The sequence below is a fragment of the Babylonia areolata genome, chromosome 16 (genome assembly GCF_041734735.1).
Source record: "Babylonia areolata isolate BAREFJ2019XMU chromosome 16, ASM4173473v1, whole genome shotgun sequence".
Taxonomy (NCBI): Eukaryota; Metazoa; Mollusca; class Gastropoda; order Neogastropoda; family Buccinidae; genus Babylonia; species Babylonia areolata.
This window is the reverse complement of record NC_134891.1, coordinates 20,678,042-20,698,551: the sequence shown is the minus strand read 5'-3', so window position 1 is coordinate 20,698,551 and position 20,510 is coordinate 20,678,042. Positions and strand designations below refer to the sequence as shown.

The 20,510-nt window shown below is 42.5% G+C and overlaps 1 protein-coding gene across 1 annotated transcript in view; it reads left to right on the top strand.

Annotated features, from left to right (window-relative positions):
* Window positions 1–930: 930 nt before the first annotated feature.
* The window catches only part of LOC143290917 (peroxisomal acyl-coenzyme A oxidase 1-like), a 37,982-nt gene continuing 18,402 nt past the window's right edge, over window positions 931–20,510 (top strand). Inside the window, exons 1-8 of the mRNA XM_076600477.1 lie at window positions 931–1,090; window positions 3,028–3,190; window positions 6,148–6,308; window positions 8,380–8,487; window positions 11,782–11,901; window positions 15,339–15,454; window positions 16,592–16,761; window positions 17,691–17,853. Coding sequence (XP_076456592.1) covers window positions 967–1,090; window positions 3,028–3,190; window positions 6,148–6,308; window positions 8,380–8,487; window positions 11,782–11,901; window positions 15,339–15,454; window positions 16,592–16,761; window positions 17,691–17,853 — 1,125 coding nt within the window. The 5' untranslated portion in view covers window positions 931–966. The remainder of the gene's footprint in view (window positions 1,091–3,027; window positions 3,191–6,147; window positions 6,309–8,379; window positions 8,488–11,781; window positions 11,902–15,338; window positions 15,455–16,591; window positions 16,762–17,690; window positions 17,854–20,510) is intronic.

The window sequence follows — 20,510 nt, the reverse complement described above, 5'->3', positions numbered from 1 at the left end:
CGACTATAATATATTTTTTTAATCAATGATTTTGAAAGACGAATGTTTAATTCTTTTAAACAAATCGTTTATGTAACCTGTTTGACATTAATTTATTTTCTGCTAATATCACTGTTATCATTTATTCGATCGATGAAAATACAAGATGCAGAGCGCTTGTGTGTGTGTGTGTGTGTGTGTGTGTGTGTGTGTGTGTGTGTGTGTGTGTGTGTGTGTGTGTGTGTGTGTGTTTTGTTTTGTTTTGTTTTTGTATCAACACAATCATATCACAACTGAGGCGACCTCATCCCACCGCCGATAACAACTGAAAGGAATTAAAGTCCTTCTGATTATTTTCGTCTTTTTACACACACACACACACACACACACACACACACACACACACACACACACACACAAGCAACCTTGATTTCCCATTAACTGACTGTCCCTGTGCAAAACGTTCAGGCAACAAGTGCTGACGGAGGCGCTCCCCGCCGGGCGTACTGTTTGAATCCATTCGTGTTAACAGGATGGAGCTTTCGAAGCAATAATTTTTTTTTTTTATTTTACCACTGATAGCCGCACGACAGTTTGTCTCTGGTTGTTTATTCATTCTCTTTTCTGAAATACCCTTTTTCTATCTTTTTATTATTCTTTTATTACTCCACCCCGTCACATGAAATATAAACGTAAGGAGTTATCGCATTCAGTTAAAGATTTGGGCATCAGACGTAACTTTTAAACTCGGCTCTATGTCGCCTGACACGCTGATATTAACGAATATCACGCAAAACAATTGTTCATGACTGATATCAGTTTGTTATACATTTCGCCAGGCGGCAAATAGCATGCTGACACACACTTCTGATGCTCGTCCATAGACGAGCACACCAGTACCAGTCCGGTTCACGAGCACCAACCTCTGCACTCGACCCAGTTCACGGGACCGTAATAAGGGTCGGTCACTCGGCTGGAAAAACAGAAATGGCATCGACTGCTGTGAATCCGGATCTGGTGCGTGAGAGAGAAAATGCCACATTTGACGTGGATCAGTTAACGTATTTCTTATATGATGGCCCTGCTAACACAAGAAGGAAGCGATACTTGCGTAAGTAGTCTGCATATTTTATGTTGCTGAGCTTTCAAACTTTTTCTTCTTCTCGTACATCTGTCGCGGTGACAATGTAAATGAGTGGCCAAAGTTCAAGATAACGTTCTGATTCTGATTCGGTCTAAAACATAGCTGTCACCTCGTTAAAGAGACGAGTGGGGAAGTGGTATTTGAATTTCTCCACCAACTCTGCACCTGCTGTTCTTCAGTCTTGCATCTTCGTGGTCTTAATAAACATTTGAGTGACTCTGCTGTATGCAGCGTGGTAAAAAACAAAAACAAAAAAAAACAACCACCAAAAAACACACACCCAACAATTGGTGGGTGGGGTATGGACTATGAACCTTTATTTCGTGACATCTGGCAAGTGATCTCCCTAGCGATAAACCCCGACCAGCAGATTTCCAGCTCTTTATTTACCAGTACTTTAATACTGCAGGAGAACACATCCTAGATATTTCTATAATCTACACATTTTATCATATGCACAATACACAGCATGGTAATCTCTGTAAAGTGCAAATTTTATACACAGAACACATGTTAGTCATCTCTATAATCTACACACTGTATGCACAGAATGCAGCATAGTTATCTCTATAATCTGCATGCACATTATATACACAGAACACAGAGATGTGTTTCTTAATCGTAAGCATGCTTGCGTGCCAGTGGCGAGAGCGTGGGTGGCAAGGATGAAGACTACATGCACAATGAAACAAATGCAAGGTGGGAAGCAGATTTCAAGCTTACCTCATGGCAGAGTTGCCCTGAAGGCAACCTAGCCTTGACTCACTAGAACCAAGCCACTTGCTGCGAGGCGGAGAAAAGAAATGCAACTTCCTAGTGTGTCTTGCGAGAACCTTGCTTAACTAGTATGTAAGAAATGAGCCTCAGCATAGTCATCTCTATAGAGCTTCGGGTGACCATACCCCCCCACCCACCCCACCCTCACCCGCACCCCCTGACCCTGGTGGGGGTGGGGGTGGAGGGTTTTTCATTATGATTTCCTAAAAGTTTGATCAATTTGCCATCCAAAGATACCTGTCTGCCAAAAATGAATTACGGTATGAGTATACCAGGGTATGGTTTAAAAAAGCACTGTTTTTGTATTGTCACAAAAGTGTGTCATCAACAAAAATGGTGTCTTGTTATAGGTTTGTAGAGCTTCATATTATGCCACTCAGCCTTCTATTATCAAGAATGACCAGCTGAAATGTACCAGAGCATTACAGGCATGCTATTACTGACCCAAACTCCACAATTTCATGTCACTGCAATTTACAAAAACATTTTGTTTGGTAGACAAAACATCATCATTAATGGTTTTTGCATCCATACACCCCACTTACATCATCTGCTTTATAGTTTGGTCAGTTTTTCTCAATATACATCGCAGCGTTCTGACCAATCATTTTAGAGAAATGGTTCCTGAACACAAAGAAACCACTTCACTATATCTGGCTTGAACTCTTCACGGGGCCGAACATTTGATTCGCTATAGGCGGCAGCTTCGTTATAACTGGTCTGATCACCCACTGGGGACCCCAAAAACATTTCGTTATAAACGACCTGTCGTTACATCCAACTTTGTTACATCTTTTGTATTTTTAGTCATGTGAAGAAGGATTTTTGCTGGGACCAACCTCATTGCTCCATTATATCCAGCTTTCGTCACATCCGACTTAGTTATAAGCAGCTTCGACTGTAATTGTTATTCTTGGATGAACAAATTGTTTTCCATATTCTCTTATTTGTTTATTCCTCTGTTCCAGTTTTTCTGTCCTGCACCGTTTTCACCTGTCATGCATCCTTCTTCATAAACCTTTTCATTATCGTCAAAGAAAAATTCTTACCTTGCATGTTATGCAGCATCATTCAGCTGTGGATTGTGTTCTTCATGGTGTGGTCTCTGTGTGTGTATGTCTGTGCAGAGAATGCAGTTATTCAGGATTTTGCCAAGCACAAGTTCAAACCGATTGCCGCACTGTCACAGGAGGGGCAGTACGAACAAGCCTTGAGGAGATTTACACTGGCATCAGAGTTGGAGGAGAGCCTGGCTCTGAAGAATCCCAGGGAAATATCATACTTCAGAGAGTGAGACATAACTCAGTGACTTGTGTTTTGCACTTCAGAGAGTAGGACATAACTCTGTTACATGTGTTTGCTTGTTTTATTGTGTTTTTTTGTTTCCTCTTTGTCAGAAACGCAAAATGCTTACATCTGGATATATGTTTTAAGGGTTTTTTCTTCTTCTGTTTTTGTTATAACGACAGAACAGTTGTTTGCCTGTGTTTGTTTTCCTCTACTGTTATTGGGTGTGTCTGTGTTTGTGTGTCTGAACACATTTCTTTTATTGTGTGCTAAACCAAGCAGACTTGTTTTGTTACTTTCATATTTGCATTCAGTTTAGGTGTTGTTGTTGTTGTTGTGTGTGTTTGTGTGTGTGTGTGTGTGTGTGTGTGTGTGTGTGTTTAGTGATCCTTTGCTGTGGAGTTTGACTCAAGGCCTGACTAAGCGCATTGGGTTATGTTGCTGGTCAGGCATCTGCTTGGCAGATGTGTATATTATGGATTTGTCCGAACACAGTAACGCCTCCTCCTTGAGCTACTGATACTGCTGCTGATACTGTGGACATTGTGTGAATGTGGGATTGTCAGCTGAGACACTGTATGGTGTGGGTGATGTGATGATAAACCCTTTGGATGCACTTGCAATTTCTGTTGGATTCATAGATAGGTATATTTTGAATTGTATCTTGTCTGTGCCTCTTTGTCTCCATGTGTCACTGGTTGTCTGTTTGCTTGTGGACATGATTTTGTATTTGTATTTGTATTTGTTTGTTTTTTATCACATCAGATTTCTCTTTGTGAAATTCAGGCTGCTCTCCCCAGGGAGAGCGCGTCGCTACACTACAGCGCCACCCATTTTTTTGTATTTTTTCCTGCGTGTAGTTTTATTAGTTTTTCCTATCGAAGTGGATTTTTCTACAGAATTTTGCCAGGAACAACCCTTTTGTTGCCGTGGGTTCTTTTACGTGCGCTAAATGCATGCTGCACACGGGACCTCGGTTTATCGTCTCATCCGAATGACTAGCGTCCAGACCACCACTGAAGGTCTAGTGGAGGGGGAGAAAATATCGGCGGCTGAACCGTGATTCGAACCAGCACGCTCAGATTCTCTCGCTTCCAAGGCAGACGCGTTACCTCTAGGCCATCACAAGCTGATGAACTAATTGCAGTATTACTTAGACAAGTGAACGTATTTTCATCTGTCTTGGAATTGATCAGTCATTTGACTCAAAACATGCTGCTGTTAGAATTACAGACTATACATGATCTCTTGTTGGTTTATAACAAATGCATACTTAGTTCAGAATGATGGGTATTTCCAACAGAACCTGATGTACATGTTTATGTAACTTTTCTGTAATTGTTTTCATATTAATTCTAATTTGATTTCAGTTCAAAATGATGACTGTTTGTGTCTTTTTTTCTTTTCTTTAAAAAAAAAAATTATTATCCTTCATATCTCCAAACTGGGATGAAAAGTGTGATTATGTGTTCTGTGTTTTCAGAGGATGCATGCCAGGTATGTTCTTATTTCCATAACCCACCTAACACCGAAGTGGAGTACAGGATCTTTAACCCTTTGAGCCCTGAGTTCCTGAGCAATTTTAACCCTTCTGCCTGAGCTCCTGAGCCAAAATTTGCAAATAATTGGTATAAAACCCTTTGAGCCCTGACCACCGCTTTACCGGTGGCAGAGAAAAATGACATAATGCCCAGCCACCGGTTGAGCGGTGCGTAAACACTTGAAGCATGCAGAGTCTCAACCTGGCCCGTCAGGGCAGAAATCAGGGACAAAACGTGCGAGAAAACAACTGTACACAACGCAGCAAGTAATTGATAGGCTTGATGATTTATCGGAAGTAGAGTATGACAATGATTACTCTGATAGTGAGGTGGAATTCGAATCGGATGATTTTGCTACAGATAGTGATGTTGAAAATGAATCTGAGCATGCAGAATCAGTTGATCAAAGGAGGCATGTCAGGTTGAGACTCTGCACGCTTCATGGTAGAAATCGATCTTTTTTATCCAAAGCACATGCACAAAACACAGTGAAAAGGCGCAGCAATGTTGGTGCTACGTTCGCTGACATCAGAATATTACGGTTTTTCTGATTGGCTCTTCAATATAAGTCAGTCAATAGCAAAACACGACACAAGTGTTTACGCACCACTCAACCGGTGGCCAGGCATTATGCCACCCCTCCCCACCACCGGTAAAGCGGTGGTCAGGGCTCAAAGGGTTAATGTGCGTGTTTGATCTTCTGCATGAGTACACACATGATGGGGGTTTATGTTCTGGCAAGTCTGCATGTCTGTCGACCTGGGAGATCAGAAAAATCTCCAGGTGCCATGACCAGGATTTGAACCTGGGTTCCTCATGTTGAAAGTCCAATGCATTAACCACTCAGCTGTTTCCTGTTGTGATTTTGTTTCTTCTTCTTTGTTTGTGGGCTGCAACTCCCACACATGGAGTGATGGCCTAGAGGTAACGCGTCCGCCTAGGAAGCCAGAGTATCTGAGGGCACTGGTTCGAATCACGGCTAAGCCGCCGATATTTTCTCCCCCTCCACTAGACCTTGAGTGGTGGTCTGGACGCTAGTCATTCGGATGAGACGATAAACCGAGGTCCCGTGTGCAGCATGCACTTAGTGCACGTAAAAGAACCCATGGCAGCAAAAAGGGTTGTTCGTGGCAGAATTCTGTAGAAAAATCCACTTTGATAGGAAAAACAAATAAAACTGCACGCAGGAAAAAAAAAAAAAGGGTGAAGCTGCAATGTAGCCACGAGCTCTCCCTGGGGAGAGCAGCCCAAATTTCACACAGAGAAATCTGTTGTGATGAAAAGAAATACAAAGACAAATACGAATCACTGGTATGTACACGGGTGGGCTTTTATGTGTATGACCGGTTTTACCCCGTCTTTTTGTTTGATTTTCAACTCTTTTTGTGGGGGTGGGGGTGGGGTTGTTGTTTGTGACAGAGCGGTGAGCCCTCAAGCACCGGTGCCCTTTGGACTTCACGTGTCCATGTTTATGGACGTCATCAACCGCCAGGCCTCGGAGGAACAGAAGAAGAAGTGGCTCCCCCTGGCCAAGTCTTTTCGCATGATCGGAACGTACGCTCAGACTGAGATGGGGCATGGTGAGTGTGTGTGACTGAAGTGTGTGTGTGTGTGTGTGTGTGTGTGTGTGATGTTTGTGTGTGTGTGTGTGTGTGTGTGTGTGTGTGTGTGTGTGTGTGTGTGTTGTGTGTGTGTGTGTGTGTGTGTGTGTGTGTGTAATGTTTGTGAGTGTGTGTGTGTGATGTTTGTGTGTGTGTGTTTGTGTGTGTGTGTGTGTGTGATGTTTGTGTGTGTTTGTGTGTTTGTGTGTGTGTGTGTGTGTGTGACTGTATGTGTTTGTGTGACTATATGTGTGTGTATTTGTGTGTGTTTGTGTGTGTATGTGACTGTATGTGTTTGTGTGACTATATGTGTGTGTGTATATATATGTGTGTGTGTGTGTGTGTGTGCGCGCGTGTGTGTCTGTGTGTTTGTGTGTTTGCATGTATTGTTACAAGTGTGTGTTGTGTGTCTCTGCGCATAGTAATAAACTGGAACTGGTAAATTTTGGATGCCTCATTTTCCTGTTTTCATATTCTGGACATCCAAACAATGTATGTATTCCCTCTACATTTTATCATTGTTTTAAGAAAATATCATTGTGTGAACTGTGGTAATCACAGCACGTGAGTCAAATGCTGCTGTTGTTAGCTAAAAGCAAACAGTTTATCAACAACCATCATGCAGAATTTCATGCAGAAAATTTTGTATGTATTGAAGAAAGGTATAATATTGCTTTCATTAGTGACGGGCGCAATAGCCGAATGGTTTAAGCGTTGGACTTTCAATCTGAGGGTCCTGGGTTCGAATCACAGTGACGGCGCCTGGTGGGTAAAGGGTGGAGATTTTTCCGATCTCCCAGGTCAACATATGTGCAGACCTGCCAGTGCCTGAACCCCCTTCGTGTGTATACGCAAGCAGAAGATCAAATACGCACGTTAAAGATCCTGTAATCCATGTCAGCGTTCGGTGGGTTATGGAAACAAGAACATACCCAGCATGCACATCCCCGAAAACGGAGTATGGCTGCCTACATGGCGGGATAAAAACGGTCATACACGTAAAAGCCCACTCGCGTATATACGAGTGAACGTGGAGATGCAGCCCACGAACGCAGAAGAAGAAGAAGCTTTCATTAGTGATTTTTCTTTCACTCCAGAATTATATCATTTTTCTATACCCTCATTTCCCATGGAATGGGGTAAAGTCGTTATTTAAATTTTCATGGCTGGATATTATGATCATGTGTCATAATTATAAACAGGGAAATGATTAACACAAGAAAGAATATGGATATTTGTTATTCTTTTTTCCACAAAGGCAAACAATAATTCTACTGTGTTTTGTTTCCATAGCATCCATTTTCTTCCCAAGTGTTGGGGATTGTGTCTTTTTACTGAAGCTGTGAAGTCTGATTGGTGATTCTGTTTGTAGCAGTCAAAATTTCTATGATAATTATCTCATTCCTTTGGGTGATCCACAAACTTTTCCATACATAGGCATCTATCATGGTTTAGTAGTTTTGATCTTTGTTTTCTAATTTGCAAAGAAAGAGGGATATTTATAGCATTTGATATGTTTTTCATGTAGCTTTAGCGCAAAGGAAAAGCAAATACACAAAACTGTGGTATAAGTCACTGTATTTAATCCTTTACTTCCTCTCCATTACACACACACACACACACACACACACACACACACACACACACACACACACACACACACACACACACACACACACACACACACACACAAACTGTGGTATAAGTCACTGTATTTAATCCTTTACTTCCTCTCCATTACACACACACACACACACACACACACACACACACACACAAACTGTGGTATAAGTCACTGTATTTAATCCTTTACTTCCTCTCCATTACACACACACACACACACACACACACACTCACACATTATATACACATTCTCTATCTCTCTCACTCACTCTCTCTCTCTCTCTCTCTCTCTCTCTCTCTCTCTCTCTCAAGCATTTCACACATTATTTAGGTGAATATGTATATTGTTTTGAATTGAACATAAAGTTAGTGCTTGACATCTGTCAAATGCCATGAAACTCGACCAACAAACTTCTCTCGGTGACAGGGACGTTTCTCCGTGGCCTGGAAACAACAGCAACGTACGATCCCAAGACAAAAGAATTTGTCCTCCATTCCCCGACCGTCTCTTCCACAAAGTATTGGCCAGGAGGATGTGAGTGCAGACTTTGTTTTTTGTATGATAGTCGTGTCATACCATCAGAGTGAGCAGAGGGGTCAACTGCTGTCCCAACTTTCTAGATTAGAATTTGATTATAGTGAAAGACGGGCACAATAGCCGAGTGGTTAAAGCGTTGGACTGTCAATCTGAGGGTCCCGGGTTCGAATCACGGTGACGGCGCCTGGTGGGTAAAGGGTGGAGATTTTTACGATCTCCCAGGTCAACATATGTGCAGACCTGCTAGTGCCTGAACCCCCTTCGTGTGTATATGCAAGCAGAAGATCAAATACGCACGTTAAAGATCCTGTAATCCATGTCAGGCGTTGGGTGGGTTATGGAAACAAGGACATACCCAGCATGCACACCCCCGAAAACAGAGTATGGCTGCCTACATGGCGGGGTAAAAACGGTCATACACGTAAAAGCCCACTCGTGTGCATACGAGTGAACGCAGAAGAAGAAGAAGATTATAGTGGAGAGTACCTTGCCTGAGTTACATCCCCACTCTCTTGGCCAAGAGGGTTTTAGGACAGTTGGTGTTGGGATGGTTCCCTAAGCTCAGCCAGCCTCCACGGCTGCAGCACTAAGAGCCAGCGCAGTCTTGCCTCCTGGTTTGAGAATCATGGTCCTTCACTAAAGACTAAGCTGTTAACTCTCTCCGGACGAAGGAATGCTCACGCATTCCTACACAAAATGTATTCGGATTCAGACGAAGGAATGGAATAGCATTCTCCGAAAGTAAATTTCCATCATGCGCTGTACACGTGATTTTGTGATTAGCCAAGCAGAGTGCGCTATTCTGGGTCACTCCACAATCGAACAGTATGATTGGTCAGCCTGGGATGTGTGGCCCGTCTCGCACACACGCTGACAAAGTCACTGACCGGTCGTCTGCTCGTGTGCCAGCCTGTTAGCAAAGCGGGCTTTTCTCAGACTGTTGTGAAGCGAACATGGCAGTGACGGCAACGTTTTAGGGTTGCTGAAGTACTCAAAATGCTACAAACTGAAGGGTCGGACATTGAAGAGGTGGATGATGACGAAGAAGAAAGAGAATTTAATGCAGAAAGCGAGCATGGGCATGGTGATTCAGGGTGAAAAATTGGCAGTATTTTCTACATAATTTTTTTTATGGCAAAACTGTAAAAATAAGATGAGAAATTTGATTTTTTTTTTCTATATGTAATAGCTCAACACGTAATAAACCAGTTCTGAAAGTTTCATTTTCTTACACAATATTTTGTATTTTTTGTAATTTTTTTTCCAAACCCTTACAAATGGGCCATCTGTGGGGAAAAGCAAGGGTGAAAACTTGTCGTCCCGAGTGAGTTAATGAATTGCCGTCGCTGTGGAGAAACCATTGACCGTGCACCTGTCACTCTGCTGCTGGGCCAGCTGTAAGCTTGTGTCAGTTGTCAGTCTCTGATATAGACCTAGTGTTGAGGCCGTGTAAAGTGATGTTTTGTATCCCTGCTCACACTTGCTTGATTGCACATGTGCATGCACACACACACAACACACACACACTCACATACACACACACACACACACACACAACACACACACTCACAAGTTTCAAGTTTTAATTATCCTTTCACTCCTATTGCAGTTTGGAGGATTACTGCAAAATAATGTTTTCATGCCCAGAACAAATATTTCCAAATACACAACAGTGTCACATAAAAGTTGAGAAAACACAAATGTCTTTTAACTCCAAAAGTGTAGCTAGGCAACATTTGCAAATCTAATCATCTTACTTACAGCTAAAATGACTTTTTTGCCTCCTTTGAGCATATTACAAATATTAAAAACTGATTTTGGAGACAAATATTTTTTTTTAGGAACATATCTATTTCATAACTGATCATAATTGGGACATTCTATTATAAAATGAAACTCATCCCCAATCACAGACATGTTACAAACCTTACAAAGCTGTTACTCTCGTGGTATGCCTTTGTGTCTCCCTGTTTCTATTTCCAGCTTATGATTACTACTTTGAAATCTGATGAAGCTGATAACGTAATTATCAGGCGTTTGACTTATATATTTTTCTCTTCCAAATCCACTTTTGAAATTTTGATAAAACAAACATTTACTACTCGCCTCTAGAGCATGTCTCCATAGATTTTGAAAACTATCTCTCAAAGCAATGTTGACATTCTTGCAGAAAGATTCCCTCTCTAAGAATAATTGAACATCCCAAACACAGTCATACCCTGCTTCTATTAAAATTTGTCTGATACAACTCATCCATTTTAAAGAATAAATACCATTTCGATAAAAGTCAAGTAATATCAAATATATTTTCCCAGAATATTTTTCTGTGTTTGATATCACATGCACACATACATGTACGCACACACACACACACACACACACACACACACACACACACAGAGTAATTTTGCAAAATGTCATGAGGCATTCAACAATCCTAATGCATGCATGGTTTTTTTACATGCACTTTGAATGGTTGCATTGTGCATGCATGTGTGCACATGCTTGTGTGTGTGTGCATGAACATGAGATCAGTATATGTGTATCTGCTGCATGTGTGGAGAGTGACAGGTCCGTGATGGAGACAGTTTATCTGGACCAGGAGAGAGCTGTACTTGTTTAGATAAAACGACTGGCGCAACAGCCGAGCGGTTAAAGCGTTGGACTTTCAATGTGAGGGTCCCGGGTTCGAATCACGGTGACGGCACCTGGTGGGTAAAGGGTGGAGATTTTTCCAATCTCCCAGGTCAACCTATGTGCAGACCTGCCTGCGCCTGAGCCCCCTTCATGTGTATACGCAAGCAGAAGACCAAATATACACGTTAAAGATCCTGTAATCCATGTCAGCGTTCGGTGGGTTATGGAAACAAGAACATACCCAGCATGAACGCCTTTGAAAACGGAGTATGGCTGCCTGCATGGCGGGGTAAAAACGGTCATGCCCGTAGAAGCCCACTCATGTACATACGAGTGAATGTGGGAGTTGCAGCCTATGAACGAAGAAGAAGAAGTTTTAAAACAAAACATTCAGTTGACCTCAATGAATCATAGGATAGCTATGGATCTTGACAGTATCTTTCCACTGTGACTCCATTTCAAGTTACTTTTGTTTTTATTTTTCAAAGGTTGAACCACATCTGGGCATTTTGCATGTTCTTATTTCTTCTTCATGATGCTCGGATAAAATCATGCACACATATTTTCGTTCTTATCCATGTACAAGAAGATTATAACATGACTTAGATGATAATATGTATCACTTACTTTTTGTTATGTGGGTGAACTTTTCAGTGGGAAAAACCGTCAACTGTTGTATTTTGATGGCAAACCTCATCACCAAGGGAGAAAACCATGGCATGCATCCTTTTCTGGTGCAGATCCGAGACTTCGAAACGCACCAGCCTCTACCAGGTAAAACCCTTGTTTCAGAGCCGCTCAAAACCGGTGTTGAAGAAGTAGCTTCAGAAAGAAACAAGAGAGGCAAGGCCTTCAAGACTCACTTGTGATACACTTAAAAAAAAAAATTATAAAAAATCCAAGCTTTTTATGTTTTGAGTATAATTTCAAAATGTAATGTTTAAGTTGAGAAAGATCAGTTTGAAGCAAATTAAGTCCCCTAGCATTAATTACAGAGTAATTTCCCTTTTTTACTATCTGCACCAAAAACGTTTGCAAAATAAATAAAACTTCAATGCTTAGCAAAATAAGTTCCTGTTTGAACGAAAAATGATAATAATGACTGCTCTTGTTGTTGGGTCAGAATATCAGATCAAAGTGCCAAGTTTAGAGAATACAAAAAATATAAATATAAAAGTAAATGCAGTTTGCATATAATTAGGCTTTTTTTTTTTCTTTCTTTTTTTGTGCCCATCCCATAGGTGCAATGTTATTTTAAACAAGATGACTGGAAAAAACTGAATTTTTCCTATTTTTATGCCTAGTTTGGTGTCAGCTGACAAAGTATTTGCAGAGAAGATGTCAATGTTAAAGTTTACCACAGACACACACACTCACACACTCACACACACAGACAACCGAACACCGGGTTAAAACATAGACTCACTTTGTTTACACAAGTGAGTCAAAAAGCACAGATAGAACAGTACTCACCTTCATGTTTTCATACAGACCACATGTACACACACACACACACACACACACACATTGAGGCCTCTGTAGCAACAAATCCAAATAATTATATGTGTGATACCCCCGAAAACAGAGTGTGGTTGTCTACGTGGCGGGGTAAAAAAAACCCCGGCCATACATATAAAAAAAGCCCACTCGCCGTTAACAGGAGGGTGAAGTCTTGGCTGTCTGATGTTCCATATGAAGGCACTGGAGGGGGTGGGGGAGGGGGGCAGCCGGGGTGGGGGTGGGGGGTGTTGGGGGGGGGGGGGGTTCTTTCTGTGGAGATCTCCAATGGTGGTCACATGTGCCACTGGGCATGAAGAGGGTTAAACAAACACGAGCATGGAGAAAAGCTAATGCCTTAGATTTTTTTTTTTTTTTTTTTTGGCTGCCCCGTCATCTGCACCGTTTCAGTGGCATTACTCCCACACCGCTCATTTAGATTCACCCATACACGGCCACACCCGGGTTTGTCTGTCGTAGTTCCAGCGTCGGCAGTCCACAGGGAACCATCGATGTTAGGTAGCCAGGAGGCCACACACCAGAGGAGACCCTGCACTGCTGCTGAGTCACTTCGGTGGTGTTCAGTGGTGCCTGTTCTGTTTTAAGGACACCACCTACTAAGCCCCCTACTAACGACAATAATGGCTTAGTCGCGGAGCCAGACTGAGTGAGCGTCCCTCCCAGAGTGGCGACCGCCACCACGTCCCTCAAACAACAGCCCTCCATGAATCTGCCGACACTGACAACATTGACAGGACTCACCCCAAGCACGGAAGTGGAAGGGTATCGAAACTGAGGTCACCATGAGAGCAGGGTTTTTCTACGTGGCGGGATAAAAACGGCCATACGTGTAAAAGCCCACTCGCCGTTAACAGGAAGGTGAAGTCTTGGCTGTCTGGTGTTTCATATGAAGGCAGTGGAGGGGGTGGGGTGGGTGTGTGCTGATTATCTGGTTGTGGTTTTCCGCAATTCATCTTTATTCTTATCTTATCTATTATAATCAGTGTGCAGTATAGTAGACTATGTTTATAATTATATTCAAATAATGTTTCTTAATTCTTTCTGTTTTTACATTAAGAATACTAGTTATTACCTGCAGTGTGTGGATGTATGTATGAAACGATGTATGTGATATTTTTTACATTTGTATCTTCGTAATATTTGTAGGGGCTGTTGTTGGCTTTTACAGTTATGGTCCCCATGTTGTTTACTTGTCTATGTTGTGATAATGCACCTGACCAAATTTCTCCAGTTGGAGATAATAAAGTTATTCTTATCTTATCTTATCTTATCTTCTTTCTGTGGAGATCCCCAGTGGTGGTCACATGTGCCACTGGGTATGAAGAGGGTTAAACAAATACGAGCATGGAGAAAAGCTAGTGCCTTAGATTCTTAATAATACAGCCTGTTAAAACATTTTTTTTTTCTTAACTCACTCAGTACGGCCAGTCCTCTCTTCTCCTCTACACAGACCTCTCGGATGTCCAGTGGGTGTCTGAATGACCCAACCTTTAGCTTCCGTCGTCAGAATTGTGGTATTCTTTGTCAACATTCACCTCTTCAGTGTAAGAGCCTTCCGCTTGTAATATTTTGATGGTGGTAGTTGGGGTGAAACGCTGTTAACATCGTCTCTTTCACCATTCGTATGGAGAGAGTCAAACACTTGTCTGAAACAGTGGTTTGGTTGTTTCACATTCTCATTTTCCTTTGCCGTGTGTTTAATGTCTGCTGTTGTGTCAAAGAGTGTGTTCTTTTGAGCGCGTATGAAATCAACATCAAAATAAGTTTGTTAACTTTTTATTTGATTCACTTATATCTTTCTTTTCTGTTAATATTTAAAAGAAAATCATCTCAGCACATAAGGCAGGGAAATTGATAAGTTAAAAATGTTGGGGTTTTTTGCTTTTGTTTTTGTTTTTTTTAACTTTTTAAAAACTTTATTTTGATAGGTTGACATTTTACTTCAACACCACCAACAATAACATCTTAATGGACATTTATAAAGAAAGAACCCCTCCCCCCCCCTCCCCCCGAAAAAAACACCATGTATAAACAGATTGACAGAAACAGCCAAGATGCTGGATAAAACGTAGGTTGGTTATCGTCATGCAGTATTATCATTCATTTCTTCAGATCTTACACAAGCTGTTAAGGAATACAAACTGTCAGGTATCTTAGAGTATGTTCACAGTAAGTGAAAATTCACACTCATTTCTTACGAATATCAATAATAATTAAAAAAAAGAAGAAAAGAAAACAGAAAATGGGTGGTTAATTTCCATTAATAGTGAACAGGTTGCTAATCATTTGTGATCAATAATTTGTAAGGCAGCCATCTGGCAGAGAAAGTGATATAGTTAAAGTTAATATATGCATTATATTCTTCAATTCTATATTAAGCTTTTAATTTGTTAAAAAAACCAAAAAAAAAAAACCCTGATATTTGTAAATTAAAAATGTTATGAGCTTCCTTTGTATTTCACGAACATGTATGATTTGTTTTCTGTGATATCTTTCCTGTTTTACATGCCAGTGAAATAGTAAATTTCAGAGGGTTTGTTAGATTCTTTTATATTTCATTAACTTTTTGTGTGTGAGTTATTTTCGCTTTCAGTACTGTTATGATTATTTTCACTGCATACATCATTGGTAAGTGCTGTGCTCTGCAGTGCATATTCATTCTGGTGCTCTCTCTGCCTCTGTCTCTGATACAGGAGTTACGGTGGGTGACATTGGGCCCAAGTTTGGTTTCAACACTGTCGACAATGGATTTCTGCGTCTGAACCAAGTTCGCATTCCACTGTCAAACATGTTCATGAGATACTCACAGGTACTCGCTTTTATATATATATATATATATATATATATATATAGAGAGAGAGAGAGAGAGAGAGAGAGAGAGAGAGAGAGAGATGTGCAGAAGAAATGTGCAAACACAAATAAGCTTTTGTTCAAGACTGGCATAGCCTCTTTAATCCTGAACAAGCCATTTCTTCTGTCTTTGCTGCTGTGTGCACATGTCAGATGATCGTTATAAGGACAGGCCCGGCGCTTCCTTTTTTGAGGAAGTGTCTGGGTTTGTTCCACTGTACCTTTTATTTTTTTACCTGTGTGCTAGCTGAATCGGTAGCGTAAGCAGCACTGACTTGAAGTTGTGTACCTTGTGAATGGAGAGAGTTACCACTCTTTACTATTTGTTAATCATTTTATCTCCTGGCCTAATTGTTTGTTCATTTCTGGGTTCCTTTAGTTTCAGATGTTACAGCTGGCATATAGAAAGTAGGCTCATTTAGTTTCGTATTACTACAAGTACCTCCTGTTAGCAAATAAGTTGATATGATATAATGTTGATGCAAAAATGACTTCTTGTGTGTGTGTGTGTGTGTCTGTGTGTATGCTGTCTGCTGTACAGACATTTTATTGTTTCATGTTGTTTCTATCTCTGTGTGTTTGTGTGTGTGGGTAGCGCTGTGGAAATTTGTAATGCACTCTGTAATTCAAGTTTATTCCTTCCTTCATAGATGTAGTATGTTTTTTTCTTGTTGTTTTTTTGTATTGTGTTGTATGACTCTTTTTATCACAACAGATTTCTATGTTTCTCCCGAGGGAGAGTGCGTCGCTACAGTGAGAGCGACACCCGTTTTTTTTTTTTTGTCTTTTTTTCTGCCTGTAATTTTATTTGTTTTCCTATCAAAGTGGATTTTTCTACAGATTTTTGCCAGGGACAACCCTTTTGTTGCTGTGGGTTCTTTTACGTGAGCTGAGTGCATGCTGCACATGGGACCTCGCTTTATCGTCTCATCCGAATGACTAGCGTCCAGACCATCACTCAGGGTCTAGTGGTGGAGGGGGAGAAAATACTGGCGACTGTTACCGGTATCCGAACCAGCATGCTTAGATTCTCTCGCTTCCTAGGCGGACGCGTTACCTCAGGGCCGTCACTCCACAAAGGCGCGGCTTTTTGCAGGTTCTGGAGGATGGAACGTACATCAAGCCGAAGAACACCCGCCTGACCTACGGCTCCATGACGATGGTTCGCACAAATCTTGTGGGTGGCGCTGCCCGTTCCCTGGCCATAGCGGTCACCATCGCTGTCCGATACAGCGCTGTCCGGCGCCAGTCTGAAATAGAGCCGGGGTGTGTGTGTGTGTGTGTGTGTGTGTGTGTGTCAGTGTCAGTGAGAGGAACACATGGAGAAAGGGGGGGGGGGGGAGTGGTGTGTTTGTGTTGCGTGTGTGTGTGTGTGAGTGGGGGGGGGGGGGCGTAGGGAGGGGAGGGGGGGGTAGGGAGGGGGGAGGGTGAGGGGGGGGGGGTTGTGGTTGTGTGTGTGTTAATTTGTGTGTGTGAGTGTGTGTGGTTTGTGTGTGAGAGAGTGTGTGTGTGTTTCTGGTAACAGTTTGTAGCGAGTCCACTCCAGAGTCTGACAGATCTGTGTGTGTGTGTGTGTGTGTGTGTGTGTGTGTCTGTTGTGTTGTGTTGAATTGTGTTGTATTGTGTTGTGTGTGTGCGTGTGCGCGCGTGTGTGTTAATTTGTGTGTGTGAGTGTGTGTGTTTGTGTGTGAGAGTGTGTGTGTGTGTGTGAGGGGGGGTGGTTTGTGTGTGTGTGTGTGTGTGTGGTGTGTGTGTGTGTGAGTATGGGTTTGCGTGTGTGTGTGTGTGGTTTGTGTGTCTGTGTGTGTGTGGGGGGGGGAGGTTGTGTGTGTTTGTGTGTGTGTGTGTGTGTGTGTTTCTGTGTGGTTTGTGTGTGCATGTTCAGGAGTGTGTGTGTTTCTGGTAACAGTTTGTAGCGAGTCCACTCCAGAGTCTGACAGATCTGTGTGTGTGTGTGTGTGTGTGTGTGTGTGTGTCTGTTGTGTTGTGTTGTATTGTGTTGTATTGTGTTGTGTGTGTGCGTGTGCGCGCGTGTGCAATCGTGCGTGTGGTTGTCATTACCCATCTCTACACACACACACGCACACTTGGTCTACACACACACACACACGCCATCGGTCTACTTTTCCAGAGAAATGGCAGTGAGGTGAGAGGTCAGATGTTAAGGGTCATCCCTTTTTTTTTGTCTTCCTCAGGGCGGGCGAAGTTCAGGTGCTGGATTTTCAGACCCAGCAGATGAAGCTGCTGCCACTCGTTGCTGCTGCCTATGCTCTGAATGTGTCGTCTCGCAACGTGACCCGGGTTTATCTGCATACTGTGGACAGAATCGAGAAGGGGGCGTTGGACGACCTGCCCCAGGTGTGTGTGTCTTCTGCTGCCTTCTTTCTGTCCGGCCATCTGTCTACCCGATGCTGGTATTCCAGACACATGTAGGCAGCCATACTCCGTTTTCAGGGGTGTACATGCTGGGTATGTTCTTGTTTCCATAACCCACTGAACGCTGACATGGATTACAGGATCTTTAACGTGTGTATTTGATCTTATGTGTGCGTATACACATGGTGGGGTTCGGGCACATGCAGATCTGCACATATGTTGACCTGGAAGATTGGAAAAATCTCCACCCTTTACCCACCAGGCGCCATTACCGAGATTCGAACCCAGGACCCTCAGAATGAAGGTTCACTGCTTTAACCACTAGGCTATTGCGCCCGTCCCAGATATTTAATCATGTGCCTTATCATATTATGCAAGTAATTATAACGACCCTGTAATTGCACAAATGAATTTCCTTGAGGACTTGTAAAGTATTTTTGTTTTGATTTGATCTGAAGTAAAAAAAAAAAAAAAAAAGAAAAAAAAAGAAAAGAAAAAAGCTAATAGAGCACAGAGAGATACTGTTATTTATATCTCTGTTTCTTACAGCACCCTTCTCTGCAGCTGAAGTGTAAAAAACGCTAACAGACCCCAGAGAAATAAAGTTATTTATATTTCTCCTCTTCTTCTTTCAGGGGTGTGCATGCTGGGTATGTTCTTGTTTCCATAACCCAATGAACGCTGACATGGATTACAGGATCTTTAACAGTGTGTATGCTCTGAAAGTGTCCGCTCGCAACGTGACAACCCTCCATTCATCCACATCTCCCACCCTTTCTAACCGATAATACTCAGATGTATTCATGAATACTTTAACAAAATGTCTTCAATCACCGATATGTGTGACGGGACATTAAACAAAATTCCTTCCTTCCTTCTTCTTCTTTGTTTGCGGGCCGCAACTCCCATCATCATGAGTCTTTCGCTATGTAGGCAGCCACACTCCGTTTTCGGGTAAGTGCAGACAGGGTATGTTCTTATTTCCATAACCCACTTAACACTGACATGGACTACAGGATCTTTAACGTGCGTGCTCGATCTTCTGCGTGCGTACACACCCATGGAGGGGGCTCAGGCACTAGCAGGTCCTCACGCATGTTGACCCAGAAGATCAGAAAAATCTCCGACGGGCGCAACAGCCGAGTGGTTAAAGCGTTGGACTTTCAGTCTGAGGGTCCCGGGTTCGAATCACGGTGACGGCACCTGGTGGGTGAAGTGTGGAGATTTTTACGATCTCCCAGGTCAACATATGTGCAGACCTGCTAGTGCCTGAACCCCCTTCGTGTGTATATGCAAGCAGAAGATCAAATACGCACGTTAAAGATCCTGTAATCCATGTCAGCGTTCGGTGGGTTATGGAAACAAGAACATACCCAGCATGCACATCCCCGAAAACGGAGTATAGCTGCCTACATGGCGGGGTAAAAACGGTCATACATGTAAAAGCCCACTCGTGTGCATACGAGTGAACGTGGGAGATGCAGCCCACGAACGCAGAAGAAGAAGAAGAAGAAGAAAAATCTCCACCCTAAACCCACCAGGTGCTCCGAAACTGTGGGATCGATCCTGGGGAAACTCGGGCGAGAATCAAGCACTCGAACCACTCGGCCATGGCCCCCCCTCACCCCATCATGTCTGTCTGTGACTGTCTGTGACTCTCTCTCTCCAAGGACATACATAGATATCGTTATAAATCCATTTGTCATTCTGATTTAATGTGTCCGCTGTGCATGGAATCCAGAGAGGATGAAGTCCTTTTTTTTTTAATATGTCCTGTCCTTAATGAGCTATGAATCCAGCTCATTCCTAAAAAAAATATTATGCATATCCGTGTACATTTCGACTATGTTTACTGATGTTATCGGTGGATGAAAACACTATACATAGTTTTGCTTTGTTTCTTTGTAAAGCATTTCATTTAAGAGAGACACTTATATCCCAGTTTTATTGGAGCTTGTTATGGAATATGCTGCACTGTTTGCATGAACAATTACAATGACACATACAAAACAAAATTTTGTTATTACCCCCTGTTTATATATGGGGCTATGGCCTTCACCTGAATAAACCATCTTGAATCTTGAATCAGACGGGTGCAATAGCTGAGTGGTTACAACGTTGGACTGTCAATCTGAGGGTCCCGGGTTCAAGTCACGGTGATGGCGCCTGGTGGGTAAAGGGTGGAGATTTTTATGGTCTCCCAGGTCAACATATGTTCAGACCTGCTAGTGCCTGAACCCCCTTCATGTGTATGTGCAAGCGGAAGATCAAATACGCACGTTAAAGATCCTGTAATCCATGTCAGCGTTCGGTGGGTCATGGAAACAAGAACATACCCAGCATGCACACCCCCGAAAACGGAGTATGGCTGCCTACATGGCGGGGTAAAAATGGTCATACACGTAAAAGCCCACTCGAGTGCATACGAGTGAACGCAGAAGAAGAAGAAGAAGAATCTTGAATCTCTCCATGGAGGAAGGTGGCAGAACGGTTAAGACGCTCAGCTGCCAACATAAAGAGCGCGTGAAGGTGTGGGTTCCAATCCTGCTCTTCCCCCTTTTCTCCCAACTTTGACTGAAAAATCAAAACTGAGCTTCTAGTCTTACGGACGAGACAACTAATCGAGGAGGTCCCGTGCG